Source organism: Toxotes jaculatrix, chromosome 23 (genome assembly GCF_017976425.1).
Source record: "Toxotes jaculatrix isolate fToxJac2 chromosome 23, fToxJac2.pri, whole genome shotgun sequence".
NCBI classification, from domain to species: domain Eukaryota; kingdom Metazoa; phylum Chordata; class Actinopteri; family Toxotidae; genus Toxotes; species Toxotes jaculatrix.
The window spans coordinates 9522296-9537514 of NC_054416.1; the positions used below are offsets into that span (position 1 = coordinate 9522296).

At 40.2% G+C, this 15219-nt stretch overlaps 1 protein-coding gene across 2 annotated transcripts in view; it reads left to right on the forward strand.

Moving 5' to 3' along the window:
- LOC121177106 (serine/threonine-protein phosphatase 2B catalytic subunit alpha isoform) overlaps nucleotides 1-15219 on the forward strand; it is a 59607-nt gene that overhangs the window by 24025 nt on the left and 20363 nt on the right. For both annotated transcript variants that reach the window (XM_041031313.1, XM_041031314.1), the window contains exons 2-7: nucleotides 800-1000; nucleotides 8885-9009; nucleotides 9591-9702; nucleotides 10146-10291; nucleotides 11149-11288; nucleotides 14927-15004. In XM_041031313.1, the coding sequence (XP_040887247.1) occupies nucleotides 800-1000; nucleotides 8885-9009; nucleotides 9591-9702; nucleotides 10146-10291; nucleotides 11149-11288; nucleotides 14927-15004 (802 nt within the window). The remainder of the gene's footprint in view (nucleotides 1-799; nucleotides 1001-8884; nucleotides 9010-9590; nucleotides 9703-10145; nucleotides 10292-11148; nucleotides 11289-14926; nucleotides 15005-15219) is intronic.

Consider the following 15219-nt stretch of genomic DNA (forward strand, 5'->3'; position numbering starts at 1 on the left):
TCAGTGTTGAATTAAAATGCACAAAAACAGGATTCAGGCTTTTGAATATGTCACTTGTATCCAAATGATGTGAGCACGTGGAACTGCTTTGAAAATCTATCCTTTAGAAGCCACTAATTATGGAAATTGACAGTAACAGAGATTTGTTGTGGATTTGGTTAGTCTAATTTCCATGATGTCTTCAAGGCTCGCAGAAATATCCAGAATTTTACTCTCTTTAAATAATTGTGACAGACAAGTAAATGCATGTCAGACTGAAGATTATGTCTCTATTCTTCTAATCACACGCATAAAACAGCATGTTTAAATATAGAGATGGTTACACATTAATCTCTGCAAGATAATATACTCGTGTTATTTAGACTTTGTACTCATATGAAAGACTTATTATGTTAATAAAACAACAGATATCTCAGCTCTCTTTATTCTCAGAGTGTAATCTCTTTTGCTATGAATGTTGTTAAGCAAACTAGAAACTGTGTGGGTCTGTTATAAATATTGAAAATTGAATGACTCACAGATCATAGCTGCAATTGTCTAAATTGTCTCAGAGGGAGAGCTGGAAGCATGGGAGTGAACACGAACTCCCTCTCCTGCTGGGAGTCGATCCCCTGGAAGGTACAAAGTACCTGGTAATCAAACAGCTTAAATGCCGTTTGCTCAGTGATGTGGAATTAACTGCGTGTCTGCATAAGCCTTTTGTCAATGAAAAGTGTATTAAAGCACTGTAAATATGTTATGAATCTACATCAGTAACAATGATTCTTTTTAATTTCTTTTTTTTTTTAAACATTTGCAGCTGTCCCGTTCCCCCCCAGTCACCGGCTGACGGCTAAAGAGGTGTTTGACAGCGAGGGGAAGCCCAAAGTGGACGTGCTGAAAGCTCACCTAACCAAGGAGGGCCGTGTGGAGGAGGCGGTGGCTCTCAGGCTCATAGGAGAGGGCGCCGCAATCTTGCGTTCAGAGAAGAACCTTCTGGACATCGAGGCTCCTGTGACAGGTCAGGAGTCAAATGTGGCACATTGTGCTTGGTCACACACAGAACGTTTGCCTTTATGCACTCAGAGATCTGTAGCAAACTTTGTTAAAAGCTGCTTTTTATTTATGATGATTTATAATGCTATGAATTGTGTTATTTTGCTATATTAATATAATGATTATTGATTTTTTTTTGGCACTAGAATGCAAAAGTTATTACTTTAGTTTACTTTACAGTTACGAACTCATAGGCAAAACAGGTTTTGTGCTTGTTTAATCAGTTAGCGCTGCACACGACAGATGATAATCCACTTTAGAGACAGTTCAGCCATTTCATACCTTGATTGTCATCGTGTTTTTAAAGAGATACCACAGAAATTAACAGTTCATGAGTCCAATTCGCAATCAAAACTGCACTATATGTTAACCTGAAATAACTTGCAGCCTTCTCTGTTTTATGCATTAGGATATTTAGACAGTTTGCAGATACATGTTTGTTAGAACAGAAACACACACTCTGTCCTCTCCCCAGAGAGGAGAGCATGCTTACAGCAGTACGAAAACGTAATTTTCTTAATTAAGTGAGTCATTGTGCCTTCAGGCCACACGTGGGCCATGGAGCTAGCCACAGCAGTGTGTTTTATTTTAGGAAACACAAGTTTAGTTCATCCAATTTGGCAAAACTAACAAGCTTGGTTACACTCTCTTACTTGCATTAAAACCTCGTTCTGACACGAAAAAAAAAGCTCAACAGATATTGCAGTTTGAATACTGCAAGGTGATTTTAAAAAGCACTTACTAACCTCGGAACATGTTTTTTTTGGTTTGTTTTTTGTTTTTTAACAGTTGAGCAGTTATTTTATCTCAGAACGCCGCCCTGCAGCTGAAGTTGAACTCATTCATCCCTGCCTCTGTGAAGGAACATACTGTCGTAGGAGGCTCGCTGATGCATATGCAGAGATTCAGTCTATCTATTGTTGTCTTTCTTCCTGGTCAAGTGCCCTGTTCCTCCATTAGACTTTCTGATGAGGCTTCTTTGATGTTGCTGTAATCAGTGGCAGAGGCAGAGGTCCACTCAAAGGATCTATGGCAACCCATCATTTCCTAATACGAGATCATTCCCAAAATGTAGTCCTGAGAGGCCCATGTTCATATTTGGCACGCTTCGCTCTTACTTAAATTCATGAATGCACGGTCCTTTTTTAAACAAAAGTGTGTGTCTACAATGTTTACTGAGGCTATTAATGATAGGAGAATATTTCATCAAGCTGTTAAAGAGAGTGAGGCTTAACAAAAAGATGCAACCGGGTTGGACAATCATAAGCCTTATGTGCTGCCTCCGTCTTTTGGTTTGCAGTCACATAAGCATGGGATTAAGAGAAATCCTAATAAAAACAGCTGGATTTCTAATTACTGAGCCATTTATACACATAACCAGCTTTCTTAAAGGTTTTTGAGTGATTCATGTTCATGACAAAGTATCACTGTGTACGCAACAGAGAGGGATGAAAGGAAAAATCGGTACTCTGAGCTGTGCACCAGTGTATCCAAATGAATTAAATTCTAACTCGGACTGAAACTCTACAAAATTTTATTGATCCTGCAGTGTAAACCAAACACCACTGAATAAGTTAATTTCCATAGTGAGACAGTGGGCTGTTTGTAAAAAAATTCAAACATATGCACAAGAAGGAAAAGCTGTGATCTTTCAGAGCCTGTCCTCACTGTGCCTGTGCTCAGGGCAAAAAAAAAAAAATCTCTTAAAACGACAGTGTTTAAAATGTAGATATTAACTGAAAAAGATAAAAAAATATGACAATTCTGTGGTGTTGAGCATGGGAGAGATCAGACTGACTAATGATGTGTTGGAGTCTGTTGGGGGACATGTATAAATATTACTCAGTTCCCTGCTTTAACCTGATCACAGTTCCTTGCGTGTAAACATGCTCTCACATTGACCTTCCATGTTGGTTAGATTTTTCATTTAAATTCTGAGAGTAAACCTTCCTCCTGCGTTGTGTTACATAGAAAAACTGGACATCTTATGTTCTGTGGGGTATCCTGAGGATCTGTGAGTGTGTGTGTGTGTGTGTCTGTATGTGTGTGTCTTTGTGTGCGTGCACTACACAAGCGCAGCAATGAAGCACTTCTTTCCCTCCCACGCAACACCCCTGTCTCAACCCCTCTCCCACTCAGTAGTCCTTTTCAACAAGGATTTCTCTGTTGCGCGTGCTCGTGATCCTGCTGTGTCTCCCTCTCATGCACTCTCCCAAACTCACACGCCGTTTTTCATAAACATTTCATTTTTTTCCCTCTGTCTGCCATGTTTTATCTTTCTGTGTCATGCTCAGGGACTCTCTCTCTCTCTCTCTCTCTCTCTCTCTCTCTCTCTCTCTCTCTCTCTCTCTCCGTTAACACACCTCCAATTCCAGCACGACACATGGTCAGCAAATTAGTATGTAAATATTTATCATAGATGCAAAGCACCATGACATGTCAGCTATCTCTCTCTCTCTCTCTCTCTCTCTCTCTCTCTTTCTCTCTCTGCTGCTCACACTCACATAGTCATTTCCTGGTTAGGCCAGATGGCAGGTGGGGTTTTCATGGAGGGAGGGGTGTGTGTGTGACGAACGTAGCTGGCTTAGGCCACTGAGTACAAGCTGCTCCCATGGCCTTCGCACAAGTCACCCATCAATAGAGCTCCTGCAGCCGCATCACCAAGCAACAATGAGCATTTACACCACTCAGCTTAGTTTCTAACGTACTAAAATAAACTGGATTCAGGTTTTATTTTCACCAAATACAATATTTTTTTCATGAAATTCTGAGTTAACTGCACAGTAGAATGTGAAATGTTTCCCAGATTCAGTGTACAAACAGCCATAGCAGTTTGTATTTCATAACATTAGATATTTTCAGTGAAACTCTGACCTTGGTTGTGGAATTTCTGTTCCTCATCATCAGTCTTACGAAGACCTTGATGATGATGAGGATGGCAGTTTTAATGAATGTCATCTTGTGTGTTGGCTCTCTACAGTGTTGTAAAGCTATTAAACCTTTTCAGTAGGTATTAATGCAAGGGTCTTACAAAGAGAAATATGCTTGTATGGTTATTAAAGCCAGACTGAGCTGATTTTAGTTTATTGCAGAATTATCAGTATATGTGTATATATTGAAACCGTATTTTGAAACTGGTATTATTACATAGGAGAGCACTATCAAGTTCATCTCAATGCTGTTAAGAACTGCTTGACTAAACAATTTAAAGGGATCCTTTTAAAAACACAATTTATCATTAGCAGATTTTTTAGTCTCTCAAATATGGAATCAGTGGTCCAGCTCTAAATCAGATCCTCTGACATTTCTTGTTGCATCTGTGCTGTTGACAGCAGCTTCCTAAACATTATATACAGATGGGTGTTCATAACATAATGCAAGCTCCACCTCCGCCTGCTCTGCAGGATGTTAGCTCTCAGAGTGCCATCATAAAACCCGGGGTATTGTTATCATCTAGTCTCAATCAAAACATGATCTGGCCCAGTCTGCATCACCGTGGATTTCTCTCGCTCAATGAGCCCGGCCTTTGGAGTGGCCTGTGTAGGTTCTGAAGCCAGGTTGTGTAATGCCCACCACCCACTCAATAGCTGCTGGCCGCTGATATGCTGCTACTCAGGGAGATCACTTTAGCACACAAGCAGGAGATGGCCAGAACGAATTGTTTCTCACTCCAGATAATGTACTCCCACCTGCTCTTCTTATGTGGGCTTTGGTTCTCACCTCGTTTTTGTGTGTTGTGTGACAAGAGGGAGGGAAGCGAAGCACGTCTGTAGGTGTACTGGAGCAGATTGTGTGTTTGCTGTGATAAAGCAGAGCCCTGAGCTGGAGGAGTGAGCTGTTGTAGCATTTCTGTTTGATTTGCATCGACCAGCGTTGTCCACGCTCGCGCGGATGAGGCGACTGCAATTCACAGTGATCATCACATCGGCTCTTTTCAGCCCAGTGATTGAACTCTCGCCATGGCCGTGTCACCCTGCTGTTTTCTTCACCAGCAAGTGACAGCTTTCCAAAAGGTCAGCTGGAGGTGCAGTCCTCCCACACACATTGTGTTTGACGTGTGTTTCAGGTGAAAATGCAGCCTCTTACTCCCTCGCTGGACTCCCTCCTGCTGCGGTGACTTCTGAAAACATGAAAATATTGTTAATTTCCCTGTGAGGTTTAGAATGTAGCCCCTACATTTCAGTGGCAGACTGTAAACACCAGATTTTTACAGTAATTGCTCTCTTGGTGGTCATCCCTTCAGACAGAATTGCACTAAAGAGCACAGTCTTATGTGAATGTTTTTCGAAAAAGTGCTCTACCGAGGAGATGGTTGCCTGTTGCATCCATCTGTGTGTGTCCACACAATAGATGTATTTCATTGTTACCAATGGTGATGTTCGTAGAGGTCCTTATCAGGTCAGCAGCAGCTTAGATTTGTTTTTGTCTTTTTCCCTCAGTGATATAAGCTGCCATTGTTGAAAGGATTCAGTGTCATTGGGATGTTTCCATAGCAATAACCAGCCTCAGTATCACGGACCCTGCTTGGTAAAGCAAAATGAATTGCTTGGAATGCCTAGTTGTGTTGTCCTTTTCAAAAATATGATTGCCCATTTAATTTATTTTTTTCAGGAAAAAAGAAAATAGATCTCTTACTTTAATGGCTGCTTCTTTGTACAATTATAGATTTGGGTTTTCTCGAACATAGCAAGTACATACTAGCAAAGCAGGTTTTAATTTCCTTTATTAAGAGTCAGACATACTCCAATTAAGACTTTGAATGGAGAAATAGATTTTTTTAAATTCAGAAGAAGCACAATATTTAAAACAAAGGCCAACCCTTTCCTCTGTCACTGTAATACCCAAATGTCTATATCAAGCAGAAAAATACAAAAAAAGGGCAGCACTGATCTTGATAACATGATGTGAGCGTGATATTTACATAGGGTGAATCATATGCACACTGCAACTTATTAGGTAGAAATTTAGGGGTTACAGTATTTATTGTAGTACACACAGTTAATGACAATGCCAGTAAATAAGAATATTAAAAATGCAGTAGCTACAATCTGAGCTCTACTTATTCAAGTACTGTTTGAGCCCTTTTTGTTCCATTAAATCAATTTTCCAGGAACCTTCCAACCAATCTAAAATAGACCAGCGCCTCATGTTTGTAGTAGACTTGGCTTGATTGCAAGAGGGAGTAAGGACATCTTTAGAAATCGGACACAAATAACAAGGCTCCTTTTTGAAGTTGGTCCCTACTGTGGATTTAAACCACTACACAGTGTGAGTTTAATAAAAGTAAAATGGTAAAGCGGAGGTTTACGATACAGTCAAGGAGAGCTGATTCTCAGAGCTGTCTCACGAGGCTCGTAACCTGAGATAATTGCTCTCCAACGCTGTCCTCCAGCTCCCACTAATTGGGTACCTCCTGAAAGATTTTTTCACGGACTCTTATTGTAATGCTTGCTGCTAGATCCAGTTCATAAAGCGACAAACACCCTTGCAGGGAGAAAGTCTTATGTCGTTTTTCAGACCTTTTTAAATTAGCTTGGATTGCAATCTGTTCACAGAGTTAGCAATCAGCTAATCAGTTAATTAGCTGATTGCTTGAAGAATAGATAAACTGCTTCGACAACAGATATGGATGCCATGCTTATCGTTGCCGTCACCGCAGTAGTGTTCACAGTGAATATTGTGGATTGCTATCCTTATGTTCTTTGTTTGGTATCAGGTTAAGAAGGTGACTTTTCAAATGTGTTAACTTAAGTGGAAAGGATTTCTCAGAAAAGAATGACATGTCTGTTAGTGTTAACTGCTTCTTTGATCACGCTAGCTGTGTAGATTTAATTTGCTATGTTAAATGTAAACCTTATACCATTAGGTATCATTTGACAGCCTTTAACATACGGTGGACTCACATTTCTTTTATTATTTAGAGTCCAACAAATGAGGACTTTCTTTCTGTGGGAAAACAGTGCTAACCACTGTGGTATTCTTCAGTTTTAATCCACAAACTCAAAACTAAAATAACTCAAGTACCAAGCTTTGCAGTACTCGTTAATTCAGGCTCGTTCAGGCTACTAAAAAGTCTTTACAGCAAAACATCTAAATCAGCCTGATTTCAAAAAACAAAACAAAAACAGGACACTGCACCAGCTGCAGTGCTGAAAATGAATAAACCAAAAAAAGCTGTTTTCAAGCCAGGTGTCAAACCAGGCCAGTACAAAGTTGAATATATTCAGTGTCATTTGTGTTGTCTTGTTTTGGAGTGAGCTGGCCTCTCCTCAGGCAAAGACCACTACAATAAGGCTGAATGCCAGGAGCTGAGATTCTGGAACCACTTTATGGGATTTTCTCACCAGATTTTTCAGCCATTTCCCAAGAAAGTTTCTCATTAATTCTTTCATGTAACTGTCAGCTATATGTTATGCTCACAGCATACTCAAGAGTGGACTCACCAGTCAGGAACCACTGACGAGATTATTTATCAGTAATAAATTCTGAGTTCAGATGTAACCGACCCTTTGAACCAACCTTTACAGTAGCTACAAAATTGATAAAAAGGCTTTTAAATCAGATGACCTCACGTGCACCCTGTCAGTCAATGGCTGCTAAGCAGCAAATCTCCAGTGGCCTCTGCTCCTCTCATCTCCCCTGGGAGCAATAAGGTATAGGGTCACATAGGGTGAAAGGAAACCAACCCAGGTGGAGTGATTTGTGGTTTCTGATTTCTGACAGCGATGTGTTTGCCTCAGAATACTCCCCTGACACTGTTTAAGAGCTGCCTGCTGTACCGTTAGTAGCTGTATAGAATTGATGTGACACTAGACTGAATAAGTCAAGTGATATAGTGGATTTAACTGTGCTGAATGCACTGGGATCCCTGATAATTCAAGTGGAGCGACAGACCATTGGTACATGCTCTTAGCAATTATCTGTTTGTAATTGCTATGACAAGCCAGATTTGTAGTCACAGTTAACTCAACAGGACATGTTTAGAAATGGATACTACTGAAAGCTTCCCAGTGGTTTCGGCCAATGAACTTTTAGTGTCTTTGGCAAGGGTTGGTGTTTTCAAATTAAGTCTTACTAGCCAATTGAAACACCTCAAGGTTGTAAACAGCCTAAAAGAGGATGTGGTGGAAAAGCAAAGCAAAAAAATGCAGACTGAAACCAGTTTTTGTGGTTCCTTTTCACATGGGACGATGACTTCATATAGAAAATAGTGTGCACTGAAGAAATCAGGTTTTTGCTTGGAAGAAGATGGCACCCTAATGACAAGTTTGACAGAGCTTGTTTTTCAGTGTCATTTATGACATGACAGCTAACTGAATTAAATTTATTCTAACATGTAACTCCTGCCACAGAAATGTAAAGCCAGATGCCTGGTATTAACTGTGATCTTAGATTGTATTCCCCATCTTAGTGGAATGGTTTCAGATCCAAGTCCTTGTTTTGCCATAAACCAGCATTGTTTTTATGTTCTCTTCTGGTCTGTTCTTTGCATAATTTCCTTGAGTAAGCGTGGGCTGTGCAGCTGACAAGCAACAGTGGTCCATCACAATGTTTTTTTCAACTTACAAATCCCCAGTTTATACAAATAATTTTTACATCATCTAATAAACTTAACTAAGTAAGGATTATAGAGTAAACTGCCAGATGAAATGTTGTCTCCATAATTACAAATGGCTTCTGAAGTAGGTTTTGCCAGGGTACAGGATACCATGACATCCTCTGTATTAGTCCTATACTCATTGCATCTGATATGGAAATAAACTCCACATTATAGAAGCTTTCATCTGTTGTTTCTCAGCTATAAAAAAATATCTGATGTGCTTTTGTTCCTCTTTCTGCCTCGTTCCAGTGTGTGGAGACATCCATGGGCAGTTCTTTGACCTGATGAAGCTGTTTGAAGTAGGAGGATCACCAGCATCCACGCGCTACCTTTTCCTCGGGGACTACGTTGACAGAGGGTATTTCAGTATTGAAGTGAGTCTGTGTATTTGTTTTTGTGCTCACGAGGGCCTAATCAAGTGTGACACATACCATGTGCCCAGCTGAAGCTGTGTTTATTAATAGCTTTCTTTGAGCGTAGATCAAATCAGGCTGCAGATATTGGAGTGGTAATAGGCTTTTGTAATAACTTCAAATGTAGCCTGGATAGCAAATGTCACAGTGTAGCTTAGGGTTATGTAAAGAGAGACATTTTTAATATGAAGCACACTACATGAATTTAATCTAGGAGTACATTTAGGAATTTACTCAGATACTTTATATATTTCCTGCCGCCTCACCCCCTGAAACATTATACTTTTATTAATAAAACATATTTTAATGGAGTGTGTTGTAACTGTCCACTGATGGTTCCTCTGAAGATTTGTCATCTCTCCCAGCGAGCTTGAAACGTACCGCAAAATGCGCTGCATGAATATTTCATTATATGCAGAATTGCTTGTATTATGCCACACTTTGAAACTGACAAAGTCTGACTTGCTGTTTTATATTTCCAGTTTTATTTAAAGATGACAAGCTAACTGTTCCCCACTGCTTTTTGCTCTTCTTTGTTTCAGTGTGTGCTGTACTTGTGGGCCTTAAAGATCCTGTACCCCAAAACACTGTTTTTGCTGCGTGGGAATCATGAATGTAGACATTTAACAGAGTATTTCACATTTAAGCAGGAATGTAAGTAATGCTTTTGCTCTTCATTTCTTTTTTTTTTTTTCTTACCTTTGATCTAAATTGAGTCTAAGTCAGTGAGGCTCTGTACAGAGTGGAAGGAGAATTGAGTTATTCTTTCTAAAAGCTGTTTATTATACATCCAACTCAGCCACTGACCTCAAACGCTCACTTAAAAGTGCCCTCTGGCCTGGTCTGGGCTTCAGTCAAATTTTTGCCCTTTTTGATATTTACACATGTCAGAACTATTTCTGTTGGACGCAGACAGAGTAGGAAAAAAAACACAAAAGCGCTGTGAAATTGTGCTGTTTTTAAAATGTGTTTGGGAAGTTTTTTGGCACTTAGAAAGGCCTTTCCGTCCCAGACTAGCACACTGCCCCAATGTATGAGAGCCGTGTTGTTTGACTTGGCATGCTCTCCTTTCCCTGCCCTGTTTCCCCCCATGACAGGTAGAATTAAGTATTCAGAGAGGGTGTATGACGCATGTATGGACGCCTTCGACTGCCTTCCCCTGGCTGCACTTATGAACCAGCAGTTCCTATGTGTACACGGAGGACTGTCTCCAGAAATCACAAATCTTGACGACATCAGGAAAGTATGTCTGATTTGAGACCATTTTCTCTCTAATTTCATAAAACTACAGTGTGTGTGTGTGTGTGTGTGTGTGTGTGTGTTTTAACAGCAGGTGGCTGTTAATGACTTTAAAAGTACAGATCATTTATTGAAGATTTGAGCTTCCTGTCCGCTTCATGTGTTTTCTGCTTTCATTCGAAGTTAATGAGGAAGGAAAGTATATTCGTTTTAGCATGATGTGCTTTGAAAATAACAACTTTGCTTGCAGTGTATGAAATAATTCTCCCAGATCTGTCTGAAGGGCTTGGACGTGGGGGATTGTAAGCACTGGTCTGATCCTCCCACTGATTAAAAAATGTTGAAGAGTCAGATCCTGCTTTCAAACTAATTCAATAATTCCAAATGGATTTTGTGGCTGCAATCAGAGGCCATGCATAATAGAATTTGCTCTATTGAAGTGTCCATCATGCTACCCATCCAGTAATCCACAAGCTTTTGTTCGAGAAAGAGCTATCCTTGGCTGAAAGCAAAGTCATTCATGTTCATTGCTCCAAGAGAATGGCTGCCATCAAGGTTTTTTTTTCACGTCTTTCCAAAAAAAGCCTTCCAGGTTCTGAAAGATGAGTGCCGTCTCTGACACGTCATCCATACCCTATAACCTAAATATTCCACTCCTTTCTTCCTTGAATAGAATTTAATATCACTTCAGTGAACAGTGTTAGTTGGAGTCACGATTTAATTACGGTCATGGCAGCAGCAGCAGCCAGCGTGACTCTCACAGAAGAAGCAACATATTTTCTCAGCAGTAGCGTGCACACTTCACGTGCAGTTTTATCCAGACAAACAGGCTGACGAGAGTGCTCATATTTTCCTCCACAGCTAGACAGATTCAAAGAGCCTCCAGCATACGGACCAATGTGCGATCTGCTGTGGTCCGACCCCCTGGAGGACTTCGGGAATGAGAAGAGCCAAGAGCATTTCACACACAACACAGTGCGAGGCTGTTCCTACTTCTACAGGTCAGTATGTTGTCTCCTACAATTACGGAAATCAGCTGTTTGAAGGTATTTACCATTGCTGTAATGTTTTTACTTTTTACTTTGGAAAATTGCATAAAGGGTTCTTGGTAACAACCTGATAGATAACAACTGCTATTCACTGCTTCCCATGTGAGAGTTTCCATATTAAACCAACACTGCTTTATATTGGACCATGGAATTAAGAGCATGATCTTAATCGTAGCTGTATATGTATTCTCTTTTGGTGCTTTGACTACTTTTTGGAAAAATAAATCATCCACTGATTAGTTTTGGCTGTACTATCTGTGGAAATCTTACTGCTAAAGTGATTTTCAATGCAATAAACATTTTCCAAGACAGACTGTTTGAACATAAAGGCAGGTAATCATCAAAAATATCGTAAAACAAAAAAAAGGAACAAAATAACCATCATCTTGTCAAAGAGACGATAAATCAAGAAGCCATCCTGCCAAATTTCCCTTTCTCATCTCTCCGTTTTTTTACTCTAAACTCTCTCTCTCTAAACTGCGAGGAGGAGATCAACAGTTGTTAGGACATGGCGTGCATTAGAGCAGTCCCAAAGACTTCCCCTCGCCAGTATTTATGTAACCCACATTACCTTCAATGGAGCTGAGTAACTGAACAAACAGAGGAAATGCTCGGAGCAGGCAACTCGCACTGTCACAAAATGTAATGAACTGGCACATTACCGCAAGGCGCAGTCCTGTCTCTGAATGCGTTCGTGCTCCCTCCACTCATTATGGCCTGAGCAATGCTTACTTGGCCACGACGTGCCTCGGGCAAGCCAGCTAAAGTAGTCAGCAATGTCCTGAGGCTCCTGATATGCATTTCCTCTCTTTGTTTTTCTTTTTTTTTTCATAGCAGGTGTTTCATAACTGACTTAATGGTATTTTAATGTCCATGCTTAGAAATGAACTCCCAGCACTGCTGTTGTTGGATTTGTGAGGGCATATTGTGCCTGATCATCTTTTGTGAGTGTATGTGAGCCATTACGCTGCAGATCCACCACTGGTTCTGTGTTAAAAGAATGTTTTCTCACTAATGTTGTCACCACTGAATGTTAGGCATGTGGCCTTTTTACCTCAAACAACCGATCTGACTGTCACATGTTTGTGTTGTACCAGCATCCCGGCTGACCTTCTGCCAATTGGTCAAAATTCCTCTGGAGTCTTGTTTTCATCAGTCAGATGGTCGCTAATTGGCGTCACACTGGCATTCAGGATTTATGAGACAGTTAAAGCCAGACCGAGAGAGCACCATTCCTCATCACCCCTCCCCAGAAACCATCAGCTTCTTTGTTGCTTCTGTCTTGCAGCAACGGATATTTTCCCCTTGCGCCGTAGGCACGCTCGTAACACTTTTACAAACACAACTCAGGCATGAAATTGCACGTTTCTAATATGGTTGCTTTCATTTTAGCCTCCAGTAAGCAGATAAATCAACCTAAGGTGACTTGTTTTTTGCTTTTTTTTTTGGTCTTTTTCATTGGTGTTAGTTCAAGTTGCTGATATTAAATCAACTTTAAAGTTTAGATTTTGACATAGTGAACATGCCAAGTGCCACTTTGTTGGCACATGATGAAGTAATTTCCTGCACAACTCTTCATGCTGTCCAAGGAGTTCATTAACATCTGTGCCCTGTTGCCGGACAGACGGGAGATGCTCTAAATGCCAAAAAAAAAAAAAAACAGACCAAGCCAAAATGTATCTTGCCTTCTGAACAGCTCGATTTGGTATGTATCTACCTCTGCTACAGGAAATTAAGTGAGAAATAGAATATTTATCCCTAATTTTTCTGCCCTCCCAAGTTAAAAAAAAAAAAAAAAGGCTCATTGCATTTTAATTCCCTCTTGGCAACTGCTCCCTCCTTGTCTCATCCCTCCCAGCAGATGTTTGTTGTGATTGTCAGGAGTACATGTGTTCTCATGCACCGTGATTGTTAATGAACCTTTCCCAAATCCTTCAATTTCAGTCTCTCATGACGGATTTTCACACAGTTTCAATTAAGTGATTTACCCCTGCACCGGCCGTGATATCTGATAAGCACCCATACAAAAACAAGCCAGTCAAATTAAAGTTAATTTATTTATATAACCCTTTATTACAAGCCTGCCCCAAAGGGCTTTACATTAAGAGATGTAATAAAGCTTTCATAACAGTCTGCATCAAACTTGACCACAACTCTGCAACAGCTTAGTACAGCTATCATGTCTAAAAAGCAATTTAACAAACAACTGGTTTTGTTGTGTAACAGCTGCTGAAAAAGACAATCTCTTGGTTCTTTTGTTGAAAGGTTGGAAGCCAAAATGTATAGTTTACGTTTGATTGCAGCTTGTGGGTGTTGTTCATTGCTGCGCTTTGATTCTGCAGAGGCGTTAAGCTAGGATTACAGAACTGAGCACAAAATCATCACCATATTTCTTCACTGAACCACAAAGGTTTTGCTATTTGGGGACTGTTTATACACTTTGATTGTGCTGTTTGTTTTTTTGACATCACTGAGCAGAATGACAACAGAGGAAAAGAAATTACATTATAATGGAGTCGCCCTCAATTGATTTATCTACTGTCTGTCTCACAGGAGGCTGTGAGATGTTGCAGAATTTCATCCCCTTTGCTGCAGAAGCTGTAAAGTCACTGGTGTGTGAATAGGAAAGAATGTCTGAGATGAAACAGCAAAAACAAACAAAAACTTGAATTTAGCCCCTGTTATTGTTGAAGAAAATCCTCCCACATTCATTAAGTGTGTCAGATGTAATGCAAAGGTGTCACTCATTCATTGTGAGCTGTCACTCACTTTGTTCATTACACAGCATCCCACGATTCATAAATCCTGACGTGCACTGGGGGTTTCAGTCATGTTTGTTAGAAGCAGGTTTCAAATGCAATGCAGTAAAGCTGTTTTCATTGCATATTTTTATTTATTTAGATTAAGATGTTTTACTAAAGAAACACCGGTTTCCAGTGAATTTACCATATGCCGTTTTCATGTTGAACAAAGGAAATTTTGAGTGGAAGCTGGTGCTGGAGGATGCAAGGTTGTAGAATGGAAAACTCTGAGATCTTACTGTAGTCTGATTGTTGGCGGTAAGCTTTTTATTCTCCCTGCTCACAGACTGAATAGATCAGCATGAGCGTACACTCCCAAGGAATCACTTTCTTTCTTAAAGTAACAGTCTGCTATGAATCATGTGTCATACTTGACATTTTTTGAGGTTCACTCTAACATAAAATTCTCCCTTTTAGACGGATCACACCTACTCCTCTCACAGTATGAAAGCTTGTTAAGCATATTATGGGTTATAATTTAGATTATGAGTCATCATACCTTTGTATGCTTTTGTGAAAAGAAAGAGCCTGCTTTAAATTTCAGGTGGAAGTTAAAATTGAGATGAAAGCCTTCATTTACAGCCAGTGAAGACAGACATACCTCTTCATGAGCAGCTGGTTTTCAAACAAATTTAGCTTGAACCCAGTGTTGTATGTTCACTGTTTCTCTAGGCACAATCGATAATAACCATGACTTATTTAGTTATTTCTATTGATCGTTTTTCTTCATCTTTCTGGGATTTTTCTTGATGTATGAGTAAACCAAATGTTTGTCTCTTTATTCAACAGCTACCCTGCAGTCTGTGACTTTCTACAACACAATAACTTATTATCTATCATCCGGGCCCATGAAGCGCAGGATGCCGGGTGAGTGTGGTGGCATTTCATCTTCTCCCATCACACTGTCACACAGCAGAGTGATTCAGACCAAGGTATTAAATGAAAAGCTTCCCGGGTGCTCTGGGGGTTTGCTCGAGCCTGTCTGGAGAGCAGGTTCGGTGCAGTCTGAACTTTGAGAGGAGTCATGTTAATCCAAGAAATGAAAATGAATCCAGCAGGAGCTGAGTTGGTCAGATGCGATG